The sequence below is a fragment of the Ahaetulla prasina genome, chromosome 2 (assembly GCF_028640845.1).
Source record: "Ahaetulla prasina isolate Xishuangbanna chromosome 2, ASM2864084v1, whole genome shotgun sequence".
NCBI lineage: Eukaryota > Metazoa > Chordata > Lepidosauria > Squamata > Colubridae > Ahaetulla > Ahaetulla prasina.
In genome coordinates, this window is record NC_080540.1 from 55694820 (window position 1) to 55718635 (window position 23816).

At 39.2% G+C, this 23816-nt stretch overlaps 1 protein-coding gene across 1 annotated transcript in view; it reads right to left on the minus strand.

Annotated features, from left to right (window-relative positions):
- The window catches only part of C2H3orf20 (chromosome 2 C3orf20 homolog), a 72158-nt gene that overhangs the window by 16411 nt on the left and 31931 nt on the right, over positions 1–23816 (minus strand). Inside the window, exon 13 of the mRNA XM_058167818.1 lies at positions 13335–13477. Within this exon, the coding sequence (XP_058023801.1) occupies positions 13335–13477 (143 nt within the window). The remainder of the gene's footprint in view (positions 1–13334; positions 13478–23816) is intronic.

A 23816-nucleotide genomic window follows, 5' to 3' on the forward strand; every position in this document is an offset into this window, starting at 1 on the left:
GGGTTGATTGTTATGGGGGGATAGAGTGGTTATTCCAGAGAAATTACGAGGGCATGGAACTATTACATGTGGGCCACCCAGGGATTGTGAGGATGAAAAGTCTAGTGAGAAGCTATGTGTGGTGGCCACAAATGGACAAAGACATTAGCGACCGGGTGGGGAAATGCCAAGCTTGCCAAGAATCAAGACCACTACCCCCCACAGCCCCCATAAGGGAATGGGAAAAACCCCAAGGACCTTGGTCTAGGATCCACATAGATTTTGCCGGGCCTTTCCATGGGCAAACCTTTTTGATTGTGGTAGATGCCTACTCGAAGTGGTTGGAAATTATACTCATGAAAACCACAACAGCTGAGGCCGTAATAACAGTTTTGCGGCGACTATTTTTGACACATGGGTTGCCCAACACCATAGTGTCTGATAACAGCCCACAATTCACAGCCACCCAGTTTGAGGGGTACTTGGCCGGAGAGGGCATCCGACATGCCCACTCGGCACCATTCCATCCGGCGACAAATGGACCTGCAGAACGCTTCATGCGCAGTGCCAAGGAAGCGCTATCCAGAATTAGCCCAGGAGATTGGCAATCCAAAATTGACACCTTCCTGGCAGTCCAACATAGAACAACCTGTGTGGCCACCGGCCGCAGCCCATCAGAGCCCATCGGAGTTATTAATGGGGAGGAGACTCCGGTGCCCCTTAGATCGGTTAAACCCAACCCTGATGGGTACCAGAATACGTGGGACAAAACTAGAACAATGACCACGGACGACCTGGTATGGGCACACAACTACAGTGAGGGTCCACCGTGGCTAAAGGGAACAATTGTGGGAGTGACAGGCCCAAAATCATATTTAGTGGACATGGGGGATGGCCGAGTGTGAAAACGCCACATAGATCAATTACGAAAAAGAGTGCAAAACAATCCAGAGACCAAACAGCCAGATCCTGACTACCAAATATTTGAACCAACAGCTAGCTCAATTCCAAGGAGGACTTAGCTGAATCAGAGGAAGTCCAGCGACGCCAACCAGCTCCTCCAGAGGACAGCAGGGATGACTCTGCCAATAATCCAGGGCCGGAGGTCCCAGAGGAGGAGCTGGGAGGAACAAACAGTCCCTCCAACCAGCTCAACTCCCTCCCAGGGAATGATTTGCACAGGTCAGAAAGAGTTAGGAGTCGCCCTGTCTACCTGCGTGACTACGTGGAGAAATAAACATGCAAATTTTATGTAAATAATGGGCTAAATGCATTCTAGGAGGGGAGGAGTGTAATGTATTTGAAATTTTGGAGGGAAATTTGGGCGGGAAAATACACGTTGCTGATTGGCTGGTGCCTCAGCCAAAATACTATATAAAGAGAGGTGTTTGCCTGTTGTTTTTGCTGGGTTTCACAATAAACTAAAGAGCTGTTGTCACTTGCATCGTTTCCTGCCTCTTCATTGCCCAAACTTAACAGTAGGTATAAAAAGGTTGACTACCCCGGTTTAGACTAAGAGTACAGAAAATAGCGAAAACAACCTTCTTCTGAAACATTCAAAATAAAGGAGGAGGGAAGCAGACCAGTTGCTGCAATTTCAGCTATATAGTAGCTGAGCTAGCAATAAATTAGCTCAGCTCCCAGCTACAGCTAAGATCAGGCAAACACAAAGCTTATTTTGAACTGATGCAAAATATCTATGAAGTCCTCTCAGCCTTCCCTGAAAAAAGGATATGCATTCCATTGGGCAATTTGTGAAGTGCTGGTTGAAGGAGTCGAGCACAAACTTAAGCACGACAGAAAAATAGGCGGGAAATATCTGCTGACCTTGAATAAGTTCAATTCTGTAAAGCCAGGTGGATTTTATCCTACAATGTTAAAGAAAGTTGCTGAGCTGGGCAACTATGTACAGTATTTGAGTAAATTGAGGGTGGAGGTTGGGTGAGCTTGTGGGTGGGTTTCTGAACGTTTTGTTATCAGACAACATCTTCAGCAGAATTTAGGGGATATCAGTAGGGGGGGGGTTTCTTCTGCTTATAAGTGCTTTGTGTGATCAGTATGTCTTGGGATAGTAAGATCATGACAGATGAGATCAGGTTCAGGTGATGGGTCAGGTGTGGGTTGTGTCAAGTGAGGGTCTTGTGATGGGGAACTCACATCAGGTAAGAGTCATCAGGAGGTAATGTGCTGGAAGGGGGGTTTTGTGGGTTAATTGAGGGATGGTACTATCTCTGGCTTGTTGTGTGACTGATTTGAATTCCGAGGGGTTCGTAGGCTGGTTGTAGGTCAATGTGCCTGTTGATGGAATTACTTGTGGAGTGCCAAGCTTTGATAAACTCATGAGTGTGGCAAATGGTAGTTGGCTGATTATTTTTGTACTGCTCCAATCGAATTGGTGCTGTTCTGTATCAGTGTGGATAGAGATTAGGGATTTGGGATTGTGGCATTTGACTGCCAGCTGGTGTTCATAAATCTTGGTTTTCAATTGATTTGATGTTTGTCCCACCTAGAACTGGTTGCAATTGTTACAGTTGATATTAGAAATTACATTGTTTTTTCATCCTTCTGTACCTTGACTTTCATTCTGGATAATTCTTGGAGGAATGTGGCTATGGGTTTATGGTAGGGGTGAAATCTAAAAATTTTCCCTACCGGTTCTGTGGGCGTGGCTTAATTGGTGGGCATGGCTTGGTGGTCAGATGACTGGGTGGGTGTGGCCAATAACAATAAATAATAAAAATAATTAACAAGGTATAAAAAATAATAAGAGGTACCAAAAACCAACTTTCACACTTTACACACACACAACACAACACAACACAACTGACTTACACACAATGTAAAAGCAGCTGCACTTCACACTTCACACAGCCACAAAAAGCTCAAAAACCAACTTTCACACTTTACACACACACAACTCACTCACACACTCACACACACACACACACACACAAACACAAAATTCCACATACAGCTTTCTGAGATATTGTGTGTTTGTGTAGTTAGAGTGAAACACTACAGAAACACACCAAATCTCAGAAAGCTGCAAAAATATTTTATTTTATTTTATTTTATTTTATTTTATTTTATTTTATTTTATTATTTTATTTTATTTTATTTTATTTTATTTTATTTTATTTTATTATTTTATTATTTTATTTTATTTTATTTTATTTTATTTTATTTTATTTTATTTTATTTTTATTTTTATTTTATTTTATTGTGGACTTCAAATCCCAGAGTTCCTCAGCCAGCAAAGCCAACCAGTTGATCACTGAGGAAATAGATTAGCTAAGCAATTGATTCTGTCTGGCTGAAAGTGAAACTGCTTTCGGGCTGGAAAAAGAGCTATGCATTCATCAGTAATCAGGTAAGTGCCTTAGAATCTCTACTCTTACTTGTAGAAAACATGTTTTCTACAAGTAAGAGTACAAGTAAGGTTCTGCTGATGAGGAACTCAGGTGAGATCGCCAGAGGAGACTTTATTTTTTTTTAAGTTTAAAGTCTCTGCCGATCTCAGCTGAGGAGCGGGATCCTCAAACGTTTTTTTTTCCTTTTAAAGGCATGTTTCGGCTGAAGCAAAACCGGCTTTTAAAACTAAAAAAAAAACCCCTCTGCTGATGGTGCAGAGGCAGCCGGGTGGGGCCAGGGATTTTTGCTACCGATCCTCCAAACCAGCAGCTGCTATCGCTACCGGATCATGCAAGCCCGTCCGATCCGGGAGCATTTCACCCCTGGTTTATGGGCTTATTGCTATGCCTAGAGGTTGGAGAATTCTGGCTGTCATCCCTGACACCCCTTTTGTGTATGGTAGGGTTTGAGTAAGTGTTAACTCCTGGCAACTGTCTGGACATGTCCCTGCAGTTTCAGAAGTAGTTTGCAGTCTATGAGTACCTTGAAAGTAATGCATTGATTGTTCCAAAGGTGCTTTTTCAAGAGACAACTGGACATTGTTTTTCTTTGAAGTCATTTTGCTTCTAAAAACAAACAAACAAGAAAGTCCAGTTGCTTCTTGAAAAGCATCTTTGGGACAACCATGACCTGGATGACTTAGAATCTCCAGAGACATTTAGTTCATCGATTACTAATCCATCTGGCATGGATTTGTTAAAAAAGGATTATCTGTAATATCTATTCTTATTAATTTCCTTAATAGAATGGGGGGATGATGCAGACATGTCTTAATTTCACCAAAATATTTGGCAAAGTAAACAGTGACATTCTGATTTGTGAATTACTTAGATTAAATAGGGATAACTAAATGGACTTGAAAACAGTTCGTATCTTGTTAAACTAGTGTAAAATATCAAGTCTCATACTTTTAGCCCAATGTTCCAATTTTCTTGAACGTTTTAATTTAATGTAGGTAAAGAGGTAAAGGGTATGCTTATCAAAGGTGACAAAAGGTAGGTGGGATAACCTTCTGGATAAAACTGCAGCACCTACAAAGTTCAAAATAATATGAAATTGGTTAAAGAGGTATGATGTGATTACAAAAAAGGAAAATGACATTTTAAACTATCAAAGTATCATTTTCAAATTATGGGAAGTCATGGTTCCACCATGTTTTACTCTGATCAAATATTACCTTAAGCATTATAATCAATTTTGGGCACCATACTTCAAGAAAACTCCAAGAAAACTGGAACAGTTGAAGAGAAGCTAAATCTTAAAACAAGGAACTGAAGCAACTAGGCATTTGTGGCTTTGAAAAAAGATTTATAAAGGATATCACAATACTTTACAGTGACCAAAAAGCCTGTGCAGGATGGAGAATATTAAGTTATGAAAAAGAACTTCCAATTGATTTGATTTGTGATTGACTCCCTGTTATTATTCCAATATCCCTTGAAACATGATGGCTCAGTGGCTAAGATGCTGAGCTTGTCAATCAAAAGGTCAGCAATTCAGCGGTTCAAATCCCTAGTGCTGTGTAATGGAGTGAGCTCCCGTTACTTGTCCCAGCTTCTGCCAACCTAGCAGTTCGAAAGCACGTAAAAAATGCAAGTAGTAAAATAGGGACCACTTTGGTGGGAAGGTAACAACGTTCTTCACGCCTTCAGCATTTAGTCATGCCAGCCACATGACCATGGAGACGTCTTCGGACAGCGCTGGCTCTTCAGCTTAAAAACGGAGATGAGCCGGAAACGACTAGTACGCATGTGCGGGGGAACCTTTACCTTTACCTATCCCTTGGTTGAGGACTGAGTCAGAGTATAGCAACTAAATATTGTTTTGATGGCTTTTAGGCTTGGATCTCCATCCACCCCATATTACTATAAGTATTTTAAAACAAGTGTGCAGCCTTTTAAAATCATTCTCTATAGCAAAATGCTACCAAACATGAATTCACATTGTTGGAAAACAGATGTGTGTCCTCTCAGTTCTCTGCATGATCTGACATGGTGCAAGGAAACAACTTCAAAATAAGAAAATTCTACAGCCCGGGTGCTTGCAACTTAGCTGGTGCAAAAAGATGATACATAGTGCCTTTGTGGTGTTGCTTTTATGTCAAATGCTATGATTTTCATACTGTAATTGCAGCCATTTAAATGCTGTCTCATTTTTAAGAGACACTAGGCTTATGCAGGGAAAGTCTCCAGAAGGAATTTGTTTCAAAGTTTATTTTAACAACCTCCAAACTGCCCACAACAAAGACCCAAATATATTGGGCCTGGCTATGATTTACAAACAATATTGCTGTTTCTTCCATTATTTGCTTTTATTAACAAAAGTCTAGCACGTGTCACCACACTCAGTTATTCACAGAGATGTTGACCAACTGCAGATGCATGAATGTAATTTAGGGATGTGCAATGTCAGCTCCCCAATTATTTATTCTGGATGATTATGCAGACGAAGAGAAAGTTGGGAGATTACTTACAATAAATTCACAGCCAATAATCCATCACAAACAAAATATATACTGCATATGCCCAGATCCTTAGGGTTTTGGGGATTTAAATTTCTATTACCAAGGTGATTTTGTTTCTCTTTAATTCAGCTGTTCCAGAATAATTCAGATCACAAATACACATCTTTCTACATAGACAGAAAAAAAGCTAAATTCCAGCACACCAAAAAGGTATATTCACTCTATGACAATTTGAGGTTGACATTTTCTTGAAGTCCACAATTAATTTTAAAAAGAATTCTAGTAGACTTGCTAGCATCCACCTACATAAAATCAGAACAAAAAGTCATAGGCCATATAAATAGGTATTCCGAATACTGCTAGTAGTTCTGAGTACTGCTAAACTGTTCGTTCCTAAAGAAAATGTGTTGCCATATTATATTAATACTACCCTGAAATCCTCCAGTTCTCTCTCTCTCCCCGCACTCCCTCCCTCTCTCTCTCTCATATAAATCTAATGATTATGGAATTATAAGTTAGGGTATGTAACTGGATTCTCTTTTAAAATTTCATATTAGTTGCAAATTAGAAACAACTAGCTTCATTGCTGTTTCTGTTAGTTTATTTGGCTACAATGATTACAGTACTCTTGCAGTTGGGAAACCTATATTATCCTAGAGCTATGGATTTGAAATATGTTTTTAAAAGTTAAAATGGTCCGGATTAATGCATCCAGCAAGAAGGAGTATGTAAACATCCATATCCAATATTCTAATAGTATGTGTGGATCTTGACATCGCCATAAGGAGGGCTACACAGAACATAGCATTGGGATGGAAACCCCTAATAAGAGAAAATATGCCGAAACACTCCACAGTTAAGAAAGAAGTGAAAAAAACATACCAGCTAATTTGAGAGAAATTGAAAACCTGGGAAGAAATGGAATAATTTACGGGATGACATGATTAATCTGAACATGTTTATCATTTAGTCACCACCTTTGGTTTTGCTTATTTTATTTCCAGTGAAATGCTTGTGGGTGCATCTCTTCCTAACTGCCTTGATCTGCCTTGTTTTAGCCAGAAGGATATTGATTATGCACCAGAAACATTTAATAGTCTATGCAAACAAAAGGATGTGGAATATACTTATTTCTAAAAGCTGCCCTCCCTGTAATAGTCAACTACCTTCAACTTTTTCTGAAAGGCATGTGAGAGATTTGTCTTGCTGACCTTTGAATGCACATACTTTACTTTCTGCTGCTTTCTAGCATTCCTCTGCTATGTCAAATGGACCCTATCTATCAGGCCTGAATCCTGCCCTGAATCTCAGGCAGCTCACATTGGAAAGCAGCAAATGTAGCTGCTGTATATTTACATGTGCTTCAGAGTCACTGATCAAACTGAGACCATTACTCTCAACTTAAGTTGGGCCATGTTAATGCAGAGGGATTCACAAAATGCTAATTGATTACTCTGATTTTTTTTTACTCTGGGTTTTGTTTTTGTTTTTTTAAAAAAACCTTAACACACTTCTCTTTGATGGATCATATAATTGAAGTTATTTCGGATTCTCAGCTCAATGAAAGCATTAACTTCCAAAAACATTTAAGTCATTCACTGTTGCTCTCCCATTGCCAGTTCTTTATTATCATCTCTGCAAAGAAGGAAGCATAAATGATCGTAATCATCTATATTTTTGCAAATTTTCCCAAACGGTTAACAACTCTTTATTCATTCTTTGCCCTACACAGATATGGATATTTATGGTCCTCTCTAATTTAGGCCAAGTGCTTGACTCCAGGATCCCTTCCATACACAAAGCCTGTTCCAGTTTAAGCTCAGAATCATTCCCTCTTCCTACATCCCTGTAAACTGAAGTGATTAACTTGGTGCTACAGAAGAAACTCAGCAAAGATAATTTGCAGCATTTCTTCCTGAGCTGAGGATTGGCAAATTGAGGCTAAATCATGGTTGGCTGGAAGTGTCTATGCCAAGTTAGTGTGTGCTATATTAAACTGAGGTCCCTGCCATACTTCAACTGGCACTTCTTAAATTAGCATTACAAAGCAAAACTGCAAAACATTTGATAATGGTCATCAGATGCAGTGCCTAGAAGGAAATTACAAAGTCTACTTCATGCTAAATAGCCTGTTGTGACCCAGGCCCAAGTAGGTAGTAATAAACTTAGTCCGTGGAAAAACAAACTTCATTCGAACAGCTGGGAATTACTTCATTCCCAGCGTCGTTCAACTCAAAGTAAAACAAATGCCTCCCAACACAAATTCCACAGTTATCTCGCAAACCTTGGTCCAATTAGGAAAACTACTAAAGGCCCTTCCTGGCAAATGTCCAGAAGTCACAAAAACAAAGACGTAGACAAAGCAGAAGACGAAGCAGAAGACACAGCTACAACGTTGTTTTCCGGCAAAGCTCAAATGCTGGTGCTGGTCTGTTTTAAGCCTTATGGGAGGGGCCAATCATCTCTTGGCCCTACTCCCGAGTTATCCTCTCTGCTTGAGCTGCTCTTGCCTTCTGGCAGCTCTTCTCATGCGTGCATTCGGAACAGGCTCCTCCTGTTCCTCTGCCTCACTATGATCAGGCTCTGGAGGCTCTGGAGTCCGCACCTCACTTCCCGATGGCCCTGGCCTCACCTCACCCTCATCGCTGTCCGACTCCGTTGCCAGCTCCGTAGGCTGCTGATGGACCACAACATAGCCCAGACCATTCTAGCATCTCTGTGACTGATGCGGTGGCCTAGAGTTGGAGCTCTCGCCTCATAATCAGGAGGATGTGAGTCGGGGTGGTATTCACTTACCTTCACTACCGGTTCACAAATGTGAACATGTGTAAAGCGTCAAAAACAGGACATCATGACATCCAGGCAGGTGGGCAGAGCCTCTTGCAGCCGCCGTTACTGGTTCACCCAAACCAGATAGAACTGGCTGAATACCACCACTGCTGTGAGTTCAACCCTAGGTAGAGGCAATTATTTCTCTCTCTGGGCACACTGAGAATATATCTGTTGAATATAACTCCGAAGAGCATCCAGCCAGTAAACACTCAGCTCCACTCAGTTGCCCAGACTCCATCTCGTAAGGGATTATGGGGTCATTAAAAGAAGATGATGATTCTAGCATCTATGTCATGTATTTGACTATTTAAATTATTTTTAGAAACAAGATCAGACTGGTAGCATCTGTTTTTAAATGTTAACCAGACAACCAGATTCTCAGTCCTAAAAGTTTTTATTTAAAAAGCTTTGAGAACTTTTGACCTTGGAAAATGCCAGCAAGAAAAGCCATCAATTCCCCCCTCCTTTTTCTTTTGCACGGAGACTATTGCACAGAGAGAATGAATAGCTGCAAACAGGGGTACTGAAATGCTTCCTGGTTTCCTAGTTATTTTGATGTTCTCCATCAGTAAATGTTAGCAAAATCCCAAGCAAATTCCGGTGAGACATAAAATGCTTCCTCTTTTCTCCAGTTCACACTGAGGAATCTTGTTATCAGCAGAGAATTTACTGATTCCTGGAATTTTTGACTCAGTCAGTAATAACAATCATAAAAGAATTAGTAATAACAAAATTCTACTAAAAAATAAAAACAGAACAGAACTCATATGACTCACAGCCTCATGCCCACAAACTGTAACTTTTTTTCCTGAGTTCTGTGTGTCCTGCCTACAAATACCTACTTTCTAGAATATTAAATCAACACTATATTCAAAAAGAATGGAACAAAATGGCTCCTTTCTTAATTATGAAGTTCTCACTCTTCAAATTCCTATGTGAAGTTAGTTTCAGACAGCACTTCTTGTTATCTGATTAATACTGTACTAAGGTTTGGTTTGTTTGCTTGTTTGTTGTTTGTTTGTACTAAGGTCAGTCCTGGAGGAGATCAACCCTGACTGCTCTTTAGAAGGGCAGATCCTGAAGATGAAACTCAAATACTTTGGCCACCTAATGAGAAGGAAGGACTCGCTGGAGAAGAGCCTAATGCTGGGAAAGATTGAGGGCAAAAGAAGAAAGGGACGACAGAGAACGAGGTGACTGGATGGAGTCACTGAAGCAGTAGGCATGAGTTTAAATGGACTCCAGAGGATGGTAGAGGACAGGAAGGCCTGGAGGAACGTTGTCCATGGGATCATGATGGGTCAGACATGACTTTGCAACTAACAACAACAACAAAGGTTTTTTTATGGCATAGAAAGAATCCCATGAAGTCTAGTATATTTACTCCTAAAAAAATGTTAAGTATTGAAAGGGAGATCAATAAACACAAGAACAACAAATTTGCTTGGAGCAGGTAAGAGACAAGTTTGGGGTTTCCCCCTCTGCCTTGTTCCCCTTTTGGTTCCCCTTTTATTTCCTTATCCATAAAATCTTTGTTATTTGACCACAGTGAGGAAAACTCTCCGGTTTCTCTTTCTTTCTCAGATACGTTTTATATTTCTAAGGTAAAGCTGCTGCCATTTCAATGTGATCTTGGTAGATGACAAAGCTAACCTGCAGGTTAATTACATTGGAGGTGCCCCGTCAAGTTGGATCAAGGGGTCAAAGGAAGTTTCCTTGGTATGAAAGAGAGTCTGAACATGGGGGAGGGAACCTAAAATGCTATCTCATCATCCTGACTGTATCAACTTGGGGATGGTTCTGTGAAACTATCCTGCTCAATGAAAATAATAAGATAGATGCACTATTAGAGTGATATTACGATAGTGAGGCAAGCACAAGACTTTCTTGATCTCTGTTTTAGAAGGATGTCTTTCTCAGGAATGCACTGTTTCCATGGCTATGTTGACCCCACAACGTTAATATTGTGGTGGGGGGAGAGAGAAAGAAGAAGAGATTGTGGAAGCTGGGTAGGCAATTTCTCTAACAACCAAGGGAAAATGGCAAGTCACTATATCCAGGGATTGGAGGGAGGGAAGCCAGCCTGCACCAGATTTGCCAGGTAAAATAAGAGCAGATACCTGTCCTTAACTGCATCTTCCCCAGACTCAGGAGCATCCATGGAGGTAAAATAAAAGTCAAAATGGCAACTGCAACTGCAGCTCTATCCCATATGCTTTGCTTTTCTTAGTCATAAATAGTAGTGAGATATTAAAGAATCGGGGGCCGCGGTGGCTCATGTGGTAAGACGCTGAGCCTGCGCTCTGCTGTGGTTGGCAGCTTGGCAGCTTGATTCCCGTGAGCGAATAAACCGTGTAGGGACAGGAAAGGAGCCTCCCCCAATTGCCTACTGGCATTCAGGCATCCCGCAATTAAAAGATCACACTGTCCCAAAAAATTCCTTTCACAGAGGCAGCCAGCCACCTCAGTGATCCCTGGCTAACACAAATTTAAAATACTAAAAACAAATTTAAAAATTAAAAAATCAAATTGAATAGTACTTTGGATAGGAAGGTTATAATCATTAGTACCCAAGAAAAAGTGTGATGCAAATAATCTCTTATGTTCCATGAGTGTTGAAAAGTGTAGCTGGTATAATTGGTGTAGTTTGAAAATAAGGATGCAGGTTGTCTCACGGACTGTGCAACTTGCTTTTTACTTATTTATTTATTGTATTTTGCCCTTATTATTTTTACAATTTTTATTTATTTATTTATTTATTTATTTATTTATTTATTTATTTATTTATTTATTTATTTATTTATTTATTTATTTATTTATAATCGAATTTGTACACCGCCCTTCTCCCAAAGGACTCAGGGCGGTTAACAGCCAGTTTAAAAACACAATATAATACAAGTTAAAAACAATATAAAATTAATATAATTTATGGCCAAAATACTAAAAACTAACAATAACAATAAACACTAAAACCCCATTAAAACTACATTTTTAGGCTACCTCTGCTCGATGGAATAAAAGAGTCTTCAGCTCATGGCGGAAGGTCCGGAGGTTGGGGAGTTGACGAAGCCCCAGAGGCAACTCATTCCAGAGGGCAGGAGCCCCCACAGAGAAGGACCTCCCCCTGGGGGCCGCCAGTCGACATTGTTTAGCTGATGGTACCCCGAGGAGGCCCTCCCTGTGGGAGCACACAGGTCGATGGGAGGCTGTTGGTGGCAGTAGGCGGTCCCGTAAATAGCCCGGTCCTAAGCCATGGAGCGCTTTAAAGGTGGTAACTAACACCTTGAATTGCACCCGTAAGAACACCGGAAGCCAGTGCAGACCGCGCAGGAGAGGTGTCACATGGGAGCCACGAGGTGCTCCCTCTATCACCCGCGCGGCCACTTTCTGGACCAGTTGGAGCTTCCGGGTGCTCTTCAAGGGGAGCCCCATGTAGAGAGCATTGTAGTAGTCCAGGCGGGATGTAACGAGGGCATGAGTGACTGTGCAAAGGGAAACCCAGTCTAGAAAGGGACGCAACTGGCGAATCAGGCGGACCTGATAAAAAGCTCCCCTGGCGATGGCCATCAAATGATCTTCTAGAGGCAGCCGTGCATCCAGGAGGACGCCTAAATTGCGAACCCTCTCCGTGTTTACTCAAGGTGTATAACTCAAGGTGGCGAACATATCTCACACATCTTCCTCCTCCTATTTCCCCCACAACCAGAATCCTCTGAAGTGGGCTGGGCTAAAAGAGAGTGATTGTTTCAAGGACACCCAGCTGGTTTTCATGGCTAAAGCAGGACTCATGGCCGTTTGCTTTCTAGCCGGGTGCCTTAAACCAGGGGTCTCCAACCTTGGCAACCTTAAGCCTGGAGGACTTCAACTCCCAGAATGCCCCAGCCAGCTAAGTTAAGGCTAAACTAAGCAAAAGGCAGAGCAAATAGTGGTGTCAAAAGAGAAAATTGGTGGCCCCCTCCACTGGTGCCATGGACACGATTAACCTCAAGGAAATGTGGCCTCTAACAGACGATAGAATCATAGATTTGGAAAGGCTCTTAAACCATTGAGTCAAAGCCTCTGTGAGCAGAAGAACTCAAATGGAAACATCCTCAAGATCTCTGCTTGAATAATTCTAGTGTGTCGAAGCCTACCATTAGTTTGATGAACTGCTTTGCTGGCTGGGGAATTCTGAGAGTTGAAGTCCTCCAGGCTTAAAAGTTGCCAAGGTTGGAGACCTCTGCCTTAAACAATGTATACGAACATTGTTTCTGCGCCATGTGACTGTAGGAATGAAATTATTATTCCCTATGCAAAGGGGAAAGGTAGCCAGAGTAAGTATAAAAAGTATAGGGGGGTCACTTCAAGAAGTCTGCTTGGGAAGAAGATTTGACAAAATTGTAAATTAGATGGTGCAAGAAGTAACAATAGGAATACTTTTATAAATTAAGTTCTGAATGTGTTCAGAGACCAATTGTTAAAACCATTAACCATAACAAGAATGAATGTGCTACCAAATTATTGCTACTGTTATCCCGCTCCTCCTCCTCTACTCCAGGTCACTCACCCTACAATGAGTTTATGGAATTTCATTCCTTTCATTGCAACACATTCTTGTCAAGTTAATGTTGTAGACATTCTTACTTTCCTCCTTAATTTTCTGTTTTACCTAAATTTGAAGCTCTGTGGCAGGAAGTGACCTCTTCTGCAGTCAAGGCAAACTTGGTTGATCTGTTTCATCAGGTCCTTCTTACTGTAGCTGTATCCGTTGAAAACACAGCTCCCAAAGAGCAGCTTCCCTCCGGCATACATCTGTTGACAAACAGACAGGAAAGAGAGGAACAAAAATGCTTTGCAACAAAAAAAAATAATAAAAATAAAAAATAAGGTTGAGTTTGAAGACTTGGACCAAATGGTTTCCTTTTCCTGTTTTGTATTGGAACTTTAAATGTTTTCACTCAGACATAAAGGCCTCTGACAGCTATATGCACACACACACACACACATACACACACACACACACACACACACACACACACACACAGAGTCTTCCTTTACGTCATTTAATACTACTAATGCTGAGTATTTTAATACTGTTTTAAATCTCATACAAGCTACATCAACATTCTCAAGAAATAAATTTGACTTCTATATTTTAAAATAATCCATTCACTTCGCCAGTTAAAAGGCGGCATTGGTTTTATTTTATCAATTCAATCCTAATTGCAATTATTCAGAAATCAGCTCCATTTAGTTCAGTAACACTTACTTTCAGGTTATGTGATTCGGTGAAACTATACAAAGTCTGTTGTCTGTAAGATGTGAAGTACGGCTAACGAACAAATAGAGAGCCTGACTGTAAGCTTATATTTCAATACCAGACCAAGGCTTGGTTGCTGATATAGAACAGCCTTTCCGCATGTTTAAACCACCTCTATTCTTAGTTTGCAAGCAACTGGACCAAATGCTGACTGCTTGAAATTATTCTTTGAAAAGAGTTATCCTATTGTAGAAGATTGCTCTTTCAATTAATAGAGGTATGCAGACTGGACCAGGACCCTAGTCCTATGCCTTTAAACCAGGGGTGTTAGGGAAAGAGGAGAGGAGGGAGGGACAGAGAGAGAGAGAGAGAGAATGAATATGGGATCCCATTAGACATTTTTTTTTATTTGCATTTATATCCCGCCCTTCTCCAAAGACTCAGGGCGGCTTACACTATGTTAGCAATAGTCTTCATTCTATTTGTATATTTATATACAAAGTCAACTTATTGCCCCCAACAATCTGGGTCCTCATTTTACCTACCTTATAAAGGATGGAAGGCTGAGTCAACCTTGGGCCTGGTGGGACTAGAACCTGCAGTAATTGCAGGCAGCTGCTGTTAATAACAGACTGCATTACCATAGAGCATTCAGTCTGTCTTGTCACCTGATCTTTATTGGTAGGATAAGAAAAAAACCCACTGTGTTTTTTGTTCTACTGTATTATCCATCCTTGTTATCATATATAATAGTACATTTCATATCTTGGATGCTGAGGTTTGGGATTCAGTAGAATCCATTGCTGAGAGTTGCCCTGTCCTCTGGTCTTAAAAAAAAAAACTGCCGCAGCACTCTAAACAGTATTGGGAACCTGAGTCTAGCTGACACAGTAATTTTCTACAATGCCTCATCTGTAACAAAACTCTGAGGTGTTATGGAAAATTACAGTGGTGATGCCAGTGAGAGCAGAATTCAAGTTGTACAGAGGGACACTTTGTCAAAGGCAATTTCCTGCCCTGTAGAGCAATATTTTACAGTAATTTAATCAGAGAAATAATCATATATCCTAAAGAATGGCAATAGGCTTCTTTAATTGAAAAGGCAGCAAAAAGGATAATACTGATGAGTTATGGGGAATTGGACAAGCCTTATAGATGATTCTGATTGGGTAAAAGAAAGTGTTACATTGCAGCACAAGAAAGACCTTTCGGGATTTCTTTTCCTGTGCAGAATCAGAATAATGTATGCCTATCACTACCACATCCGTGTGTGTTTACTTTGTCACTTGAATATCTGCATAATAAGTGCAATGCTACAAAATGGATAAAGGCAATTGAAAAGAGTAGATATTTATTTATTTATTTATTTGATTTGATTTTTATACCGCGTGAGGTAAATGGGGAGTTCAAAGAATGGGTGGGCATAAAATCAGAACAAGGGAGAGGGTAGAAAAGCCGATTGGCCAGGAAGGCATAAAAAAAGGGTGGTACACCTATTTGAATCATCATAATGAGATGGAGAGTAGAAGGCATAAAGTGGGGGGGAAGTGGAGGTGCAGAAGTAAGGAGAGAAAAGTAGGAGACATTTAGGAAAACAAGGTGGAGAGCAGAGAGAAACTTGTATGGGTGAGGTTATAGAGGAACGTGGATGAGGGGGGGAGTGTAAGGACACTCATTGGAAATGGATAGCTGGCAACCACTTGCTCACCTTGTTGATTTCACACAAGGAACAAAGAGTGCATTTTGCAGCCACAGAACTTGGCTGTTTTCACTGCTCACAACTCTCCCTCTTCAGAGAGCCAGCAGTTCCCTCTAGTGGGCTGCAGATATAAATATTAAAGACCAACCCTTGTTACAATCCCTCTCAAAAAAAAAATGTTATTAAAACTATGTTTGTTCAGGCAGAATTGAAAGTGCTAAAGGTAATTTCTATAATTTCCCCAAGAAATGATTTCATCCCTATTGCTAGTAAGATTTCACAATTTATTAATAATCAGTAGCTCCCTGGAAAGTTTTCATCTGCTGGGATAAAGAAGTAAGATGATTAAGATCAAGTGAAGAAAGTTACATTTTCCTTTTCACAACTGATTCTGTCAGACTTCAACATTCTAAAGCACCAATTCTACAATTCCGCAACAATAAGATGTGTGGATTTCAGCTCCTATAATTCTCCTAGCCAGCATGCTGACTGACCTGTATTTGACATTCTTCAATGCTTCAATCTTTCAATCTTGGGTAAATGGTTAGTCAAAACTTGCATTCCCCAGTCTGATGCCTTCAGCATCTGTCAGATTACAACTCTTACTGCTGTTAGTCATGGAAGTCAAGAAATAGCTATTTCCTGAAATGAATTCAGGATAAAACAAATTGAATTCTAACATTATGAATGAATGAAATTGTGGGTATTGTTCTTGAAAAATCACAGAGAAAGGGTTAATTTCTAGAAGATGGGAGGAAGGCAGATACTGTAGTTACCCTATTTTTTTAAAATAATCCAAGCCAGTGTGAATTGAGAAAATTGTAAAGTGGATAAAAAAGCAATCATTATACAAATGTCTTGAAAATAATGTGATGATTACTAGATGTTAGAGTAGATTTATCAAGAATAAATCTTGCACTAGATTAATTTTGTGTCAATTTTTAAATGAGGAACTTTCTTAGTAGATTTTGGGAATAATAGCATTTGTCAAAACAATGACATTCTGATTAATACACTACTTAAATGTGAATTCGGTGGCATGGCAATTCAATGGATAGAAGAGAATATCTGTAACTTAAGAGTTGAACTCTGAAATTCTTTATCTTTTCTGAATTTGGTTTTTGCTTGCAGATGTTTCATTACCTAACTGGGTAATACTATCAATGTGAAACACAAATATCATTTGGAATACAACAGGGCTTCATCAGTCTTCAATTCTTCTGTTAAATTAGGGCTGGGTACAATAGTTAAACTAATATCTTTGAACAATAAAATATTCTGAAGATATTTCATCTGTGGACCTTAACCTGTCTGTCTCTTTCTTATTGGTTTCTTTTTCTAAAAAATTTCCCTGACTTCAGATTTAATTGTAAAACTGTGAACTTACAGGAGTTATGCAAAATAAATAAATAAATGCAGTGCTATAGAGCACTGCACACCAGAACAACTAGACACAAGAACAGTTTTTTCCCAAAGGCCATCACTCTGCTAAACAAATAATTCCATCAACACTGTCAAACTATTTACTGAATCTGCACTACTATTAATCTTCTCATAGTTTCCATCACCAATCTCTTTCCATTTATGACTGTATGACTATAACTTGTTGCTGGCAATCCTTATGATTTATATTGATATATTGACCATTAATTGTGTTGTAAATGTTGTACCTTGATGAACGTCTCTTTTCTTTTATGTACACTGAGAGCATATGCACCAAGACAAATTCCTTGTGTGTCCAATAACACTTGGCCAATAAAAAATTCTATTCTATTCTATTCTATTCTATTCTATTCTATTCTATTCTATTCTATTCTATTCTATTCTATTCTATTCTATTCTAAATAAACAAATAAATAAATGCAAATAAATTTTTCTTGCTGTAGTGATAATCTAACTATATCAGCAGTCCCCAACTTTTGCAGCCTGACTGGGGAAGGAAGAGGAGAACTGGGCCACGTGAATGGTGGGTCGGTGTGCACACACAATCCTTGCACAAGTGGCAGGCAGTCTGGCAACTATAAACAGGCCAAGATACCATAGTCTGCATGGTACATGGAAAATCAGACTGGCTCAGATGGGTAAAGTAATGAGACAAGGGTGTATCCCTTATTTATTCAACCTTTTGCTCAGCTTATATTAAGAGAAGCTTGATTGGAAGACGAGTATAGTTTTAACACTCGAGGATGAAAAATCAATAACCTGTGCTATGCTGATAACACTATAGCGAAATGAAAATGTGCTGTTAACTCTGTAATGAAAGTTACAGCGCACAGTGAAAAAATGGGACTGAATTTAAATATATAGAAGGCCAACTAATCTAAACAGATTCAGCAACCAGCCTTAGAATTGATAATGAGAATATTAAAGTGGTGAACAGCTTTTACCGTTTACAATTGACTATAAACAGTAAAGGAGCCAGCAGTCAAGATATATGACATAGAGCAGGGGTCTGCAAACTTGGCTCTTTTAAGACTTGTGGACTTCAACTCCCAGAATTCCTCAGCCAGCAAAGCTGGCTGCGGAACTCTGGGAGTTGAAGTCCACAAGTCTTAAAAGAGCCAAGTTTGCAGATCCCTGACATAGAATAACACTTGATAAGATAGCAGTGAAGGCCTTGGAAAACATATTCAAACACCAGAATGTGGCCTTACCTATGAAAATCAGAATCATGCAGATCATGGTATTCCCCATGACACGATAGCAGGATAGAAAATTATTAATGCTTTTGAACTTTGATGTTGGATAAGACTTCTAAGAATACCTGGACAGGTAAGGAAACAAATATATAATAGAAGAAATCACTCCAGAATTCTTACTCAAGGGATGCACGACCAGGATCAAGTGAAGATCTATAATAGCTCTTTGGAGAAGTCTATAAATCTGAGAAAGATGGAAGGACAAAAAAAGAAGAGGACAACCAGCAACAAGGTAGATGGAGTCAATTACAGTGGCAATGCCTACACTATTAGAAGACTTGAAAGACCAGGTTAGAGAAAGATCATTCTAGAGAAGATGTATCTATGTGATCCCTAACAATTGACTTTGACATGATGACACATAATCAAAGTTACTGTAGACAACCTTTATGTGTTTAGATTTCCCTCTTGAAAGAGTTTGAGGTGACCTTTAGAAGAAGAAAATGGAAGCTAAAATTCCTGATTATCCCATAGGGAAATTATATTTTTATCCTATTGGTTTTTCTGTGCCAATAATATTGCTGGGGTCGCTTTATGATTATCAGAGGTGTAGGGTGGAATAATACAAGGAAGAAACTTAACTGTATTTGGGGAATTGCCATATTTACCAAACTCTTTATTACTGAAAATATATCTCCACATTGTTTACATTCTTGGAAATTCTGCTTTTGTGTAAGCAGGTTGTAATTTTATAACTCATATGTTAAAAGAATTTAACTATGATTTGGGTTTAATATTGTCTGGTATTAATGATTTTTATGATGTTAGCAGAAGGAAACGTCTAGGATTTATGGTGTGCATGTGTCCCTGTGTGTTTAAATAATAAATAACTAAATTTTAATTCATGGAAAAGCACTTTAAACTTTCAGTCCAAAGCAATTTTAACTAGGAGCATCTCCTCAACACATTACTAGCAGTTATTTCCATGTAAGCATGCAGACTGTTAGTTAATTTTGCCCACCGTAGAAAGCTGAATTGTTCTTCTACGTTTGAATGATTGCTATTGCTTGCTAGTGGCTATTCCAGCAGCCTGAACAGAAGACCCTGTGTTTTCATGGTTGAACAAGCAATCATTGGCTAACATCAAGGGACAGATGTCTTGACTTTTGCAAAATCAGCACTGATGAACCTTATGTTTGCAGCTAACTCTGCTCAGTTCAGGATCATTTGAAAATCCCTTTGTGCAGCAGTTTTGCTCTCAAACCAGACACTGCATCATTATTTTGATCACCTTGTAGGATGCTTGTGTAGTTTTCAGCAGAATGATTTATTATTCTCTGAATGTTAAAGTCCTGCTAGAGCCAGCAAGGCAACCTTTCATAAGCTGGCTAGCTTGCTGGTATGCCTATTGATATATAGTGAACAGAAATTAATTAATCTGCCATAATTAATTTGTTGCTTGTACTATGGTTGGCAATTGACTCTGTGTACCTAATCTATGGATCAAGACATTACCAGTAACTGCTTTTGCTATTTTTAAATTCAGGATGGACAAATTTAAGTTTGTGATACACTCAGGAAGTTTTTGAAGTGATTTTTTCCCCCCCGGTTAATGCTAATTATAACCATAAGCAATGGCTATATGCAATATTTTGAATAGGATTGGGCAGAGTTCAGATTTGTTAGTTCTATTTTGCTTTACATTAGATTAACCTGCCAAGAGAACATAATGAAGAAATAAATTAAGATTCCCAAAACTTTGCATCTTTTCACAGACAAAACTACTCCAGGTACTCCCATGGTATTTTAATTTCAGCGGCACGTCTACTATTTTATTTATTTATTTATTTATTATTTTGATTTTTATACCGCCCTTCTCCCGAAGGACTCAGGGCGGTGTACAGGCAAAAATAAAACAGGCAATACAATGTACAATTTAAAATGCAAATTAAAAAACGTATTTTATAATTAGCCTAAAAAGTTTAAAATATATAATAAACTAAAACCCCATTTAAAATTATTAATAAAAAATTTAAAATCGATAAAATTTAAGCCAGCCCCGCGCGAATGAAAAGATGTGTCTTCAGTTCGCGACGGAAGGTCCGAAGGTCAGGTATTTGGCGTAAACCCGGGGGAAGCTCGTTCCAGAGTGTGGGAGCCCCCACAGAGAAGGACCTTCCCCTGGGGGCCGCCAGCCGACATTGCTTGGCGGACGGCACCCTGAGAAGTCCCTCTCTGTGAGAGCGTACGGGTCGGTGGGAGGCATGCAGTAACAGCAGGCGGTCCCGTAAGTACCCAGGCCCTAAGCCATGGAGCGCTATTGTTGAACAACTGGATGTTTGATGTCCTTGCTAATCTATGTCATATCCCAGCCTGGATTTTTTTCCACACACCTAAATGGCCATCTAAACATTTCATACATGCTATTTTCATATCAAGACCACACTCACAAAACAAGAATCGTCCTTCACTCTCACATTCTTTAGAAAGATAGATATTTTCACTAAAAAGCATGAAAGATAATATAGAACCTTGTGTTGCTAGCCTGACATCCAGTTAATATCCACATTATTAATTGTCCCTGTCACATACACTATTATGGCTGAAATACCAAAGGTTAGCTATATTTACTTAAAAATCAAGTCACATATTGCAAAGAAGATATGTAAAGAAGGGATCCTTGATGTTCTCTGAGCTTGCTTGTTTTCTTGCAGACGTTTCATTATCCTAACTAGGTAACATCATCAGTGCTAGTAAGGACTGTTATTTGCTGTCAGTTTATATTCTGGTGACTTGCTTATCTGTGTGGGTGGGGCTGGTCTTGTAGACAAATAAGGTGAACTCTTAAGCTGTTTCAGCTGAAAATTCAAGGTAATAAGCTAACTAAATTAAATTGGGAAATGGGACTAGGGCAGAGGTGGGTTTCAGCAGGTTCTGACCAGTTTTGGAGAATCGGTAGCGGAAATTTTGAGTCGTTCGGAGAACCGGTAGTAAAAATTCTGACTGGCCCCATTCCCATCTATTCTCTGCCTCCCAAGTCCCAGCTGATCGGGAGGAAATGGGGATTTTACAGTAACCTTCCCCTGCCATGCCCACCAAGACACGCCCACCAAGTCATGCCATTCCCACCAAGCCATGCCCACAGAACCGGTAGTAAAAAAAGTTTGAAATCCACCACTGGACTACAGGAATCTATGAAAAAGTTGAAAAATAATACTGTCAGTTGAAATATAAATGTAACCCGCTATAGAAGCAGATTTTTAAGGACTGGCAAAATGAACTCTAATGTGTATTAGACAGCAACAGTACTGAATGGATCCACTAGCATTTATTTTTCTTTTCTAGTAAAAAGTTCTTGCTAGAAAAAAAAGTATAAAAAAAAGCATAGAAAGCATTAATTTCTGAAAGCTGCTTTCAAAAACATATCTCGGGAGTGAAAAAAAATGTAAGATTTAAAAAAATAAAATAAAAAAAAATGTGTTAAATTATGCATTAAAACTTATGTTGAAAATGGTAAGTGTTAGGGAAAGTTACACACTAAATTTCCATAGGGTAAACTGAATAAATGTGGATTAAAAAAGGAGCTGATTAATAATGACCTTCATAGGTCTAGATATTATTTTTAAAATAATCCTTGCAACATTTAAATCTGAAAGTGAAATCCATCTGCACATTTCTTAATTTGATAATTATGTTTCTTTCCAAATAGGTGTGAGGTTTTTTGTTTTTGTTTTTTGCTAAAATAAACAGAAACAGATTAATAGATATTTTCACAAATATCAGCTGTATTTTCCTCATAGCATTTCAATACCAAGTGGTAACCAATAGCTTCTGATATGCTGAAAGGAAAATGCTGCTTCTACAGCAGCAGAATCCTTGGAAATGCTGAGTATGTCCACCCAAGGCATTACCCTTCCAGACTGAGGGATTCACAAGCAATAAAAAAAGCAGTACTGAAACACAAAAAGATTCTGCGTTTACTAGAAGTCTCTGTTTTATCTGAGTAGGCGCCTCTGTCAATGGACTTGAACAATGAATAACTCCCTTTATGTGCCAAAGACCCTAAAATAAGTTTAATGTACTCCAAGTATAACTAGAACTATTATTTAACACAATTGTGTGATTTTGGCACATGGCATGAGATTTGGGGCAGTGAATAGGATTCCTATCCCGGACATTCACTTACTGCATGTTTATATATATGAAAAAGACCTTTTCTTGATGCTTCTATTTTCCTTTAAACTGAGATCAGGATGTTAATTTCACAGATCAGGTAAATAGATTAAATCAGAAAGAGACTGAGAATTAAGTCTTTTCTAAAAAAAGGAAATTAAATAGCAGTCAAATCTTTCACAACTTATCTGTGAATGTTATTAAAAGTCTGGTTAAAAGTCTGTAGAGATTCTCAGTCATCCAGGTCATGATTGTCCCAAAGGTGCTTTTTCAGGAGGCAACTGGACTTCCTTGTTTTTTTCTTTTGAAGACTTTTCGCTTCTCATCCAAGAAGTTTCTTCAGCTCTAAGATGGTTAGAGCTCTAAAAGCTGAAGAAGCTTCTTGGATGAGAAGCAAAATGTCTTCAAAAAAACAACAGGGAAGTCCAGTTGCCTCCTGAAAAAGCACCTTTGGGATAAGCCTAGTTAATTAACAATCCTGTTGAACCAGTGAGGCAAATGTATCACCATATGGATCTTTTTTTTAATTTAATCACACACAAAAAACACGACTCTCTAAATGTTAATTGCGACATCAGAGAAGTTTTGTTGAGACTTTGGAGTAAAATAATAAAGGGAAATTTCTTCATACCTACCAACCCCTTGTTGCCAAAGTTATCTACGATTTGCCATGTGTTTTCTTTAGAACAAAAGAAGTATTGCAGAATATTGTCAGAAATGCAGTTAGTGTCTGCCTCAGCAACAGGGTTACAGCACCTGACTGACTTTGTCTAGATAGGAACTTGCAAGAGGTGAACCAGGATTGATCCTGATTAGTACTTGCCCAATAGGATACCAGAAAACTTGACCAGGAAAGTCTAAAAAAAACATCCCAGAAAAATCCTTCCTTACCATTTAAGGAGTCAAGGTACTGCTGGTTGCTTTGAGCCTATATGTTAATAATGACAGTACACCAAGAAATAATTCTGTACGCCTTTGTTGCATCTGTGACATAACAGTCAGAAGCACAATTTAGATAAGCCCAGACTCTGTTAGCAAAATCTTAGCCAAAAGGTCAGTCAATTAAGCATATTAATATCACTTGCATTGGCTCTGAGCTGCAATCTCGATCTTTGCTTCTTAAATTGAGCCTGTGGCTCTCAAGAGTGGACAGGTTTGAAGCCATCTCTGCCACCTGTAAATATTGCTCACCTGGTTGATTCAAGCTGCCAGGAAGGGGACAAAGATCTAAGTTTAGAAAGTAGAGTTTAAAGTTAAAGAAATATCTTTGACTGTTTCTATCACTGCCCATTAGCAGAATGCATGGTATTTTCTCAATGTTTTGGACTCTCAACACTCATATCTTCTGATCAGCAAATACGGTTGTGGATTATAAAGTTA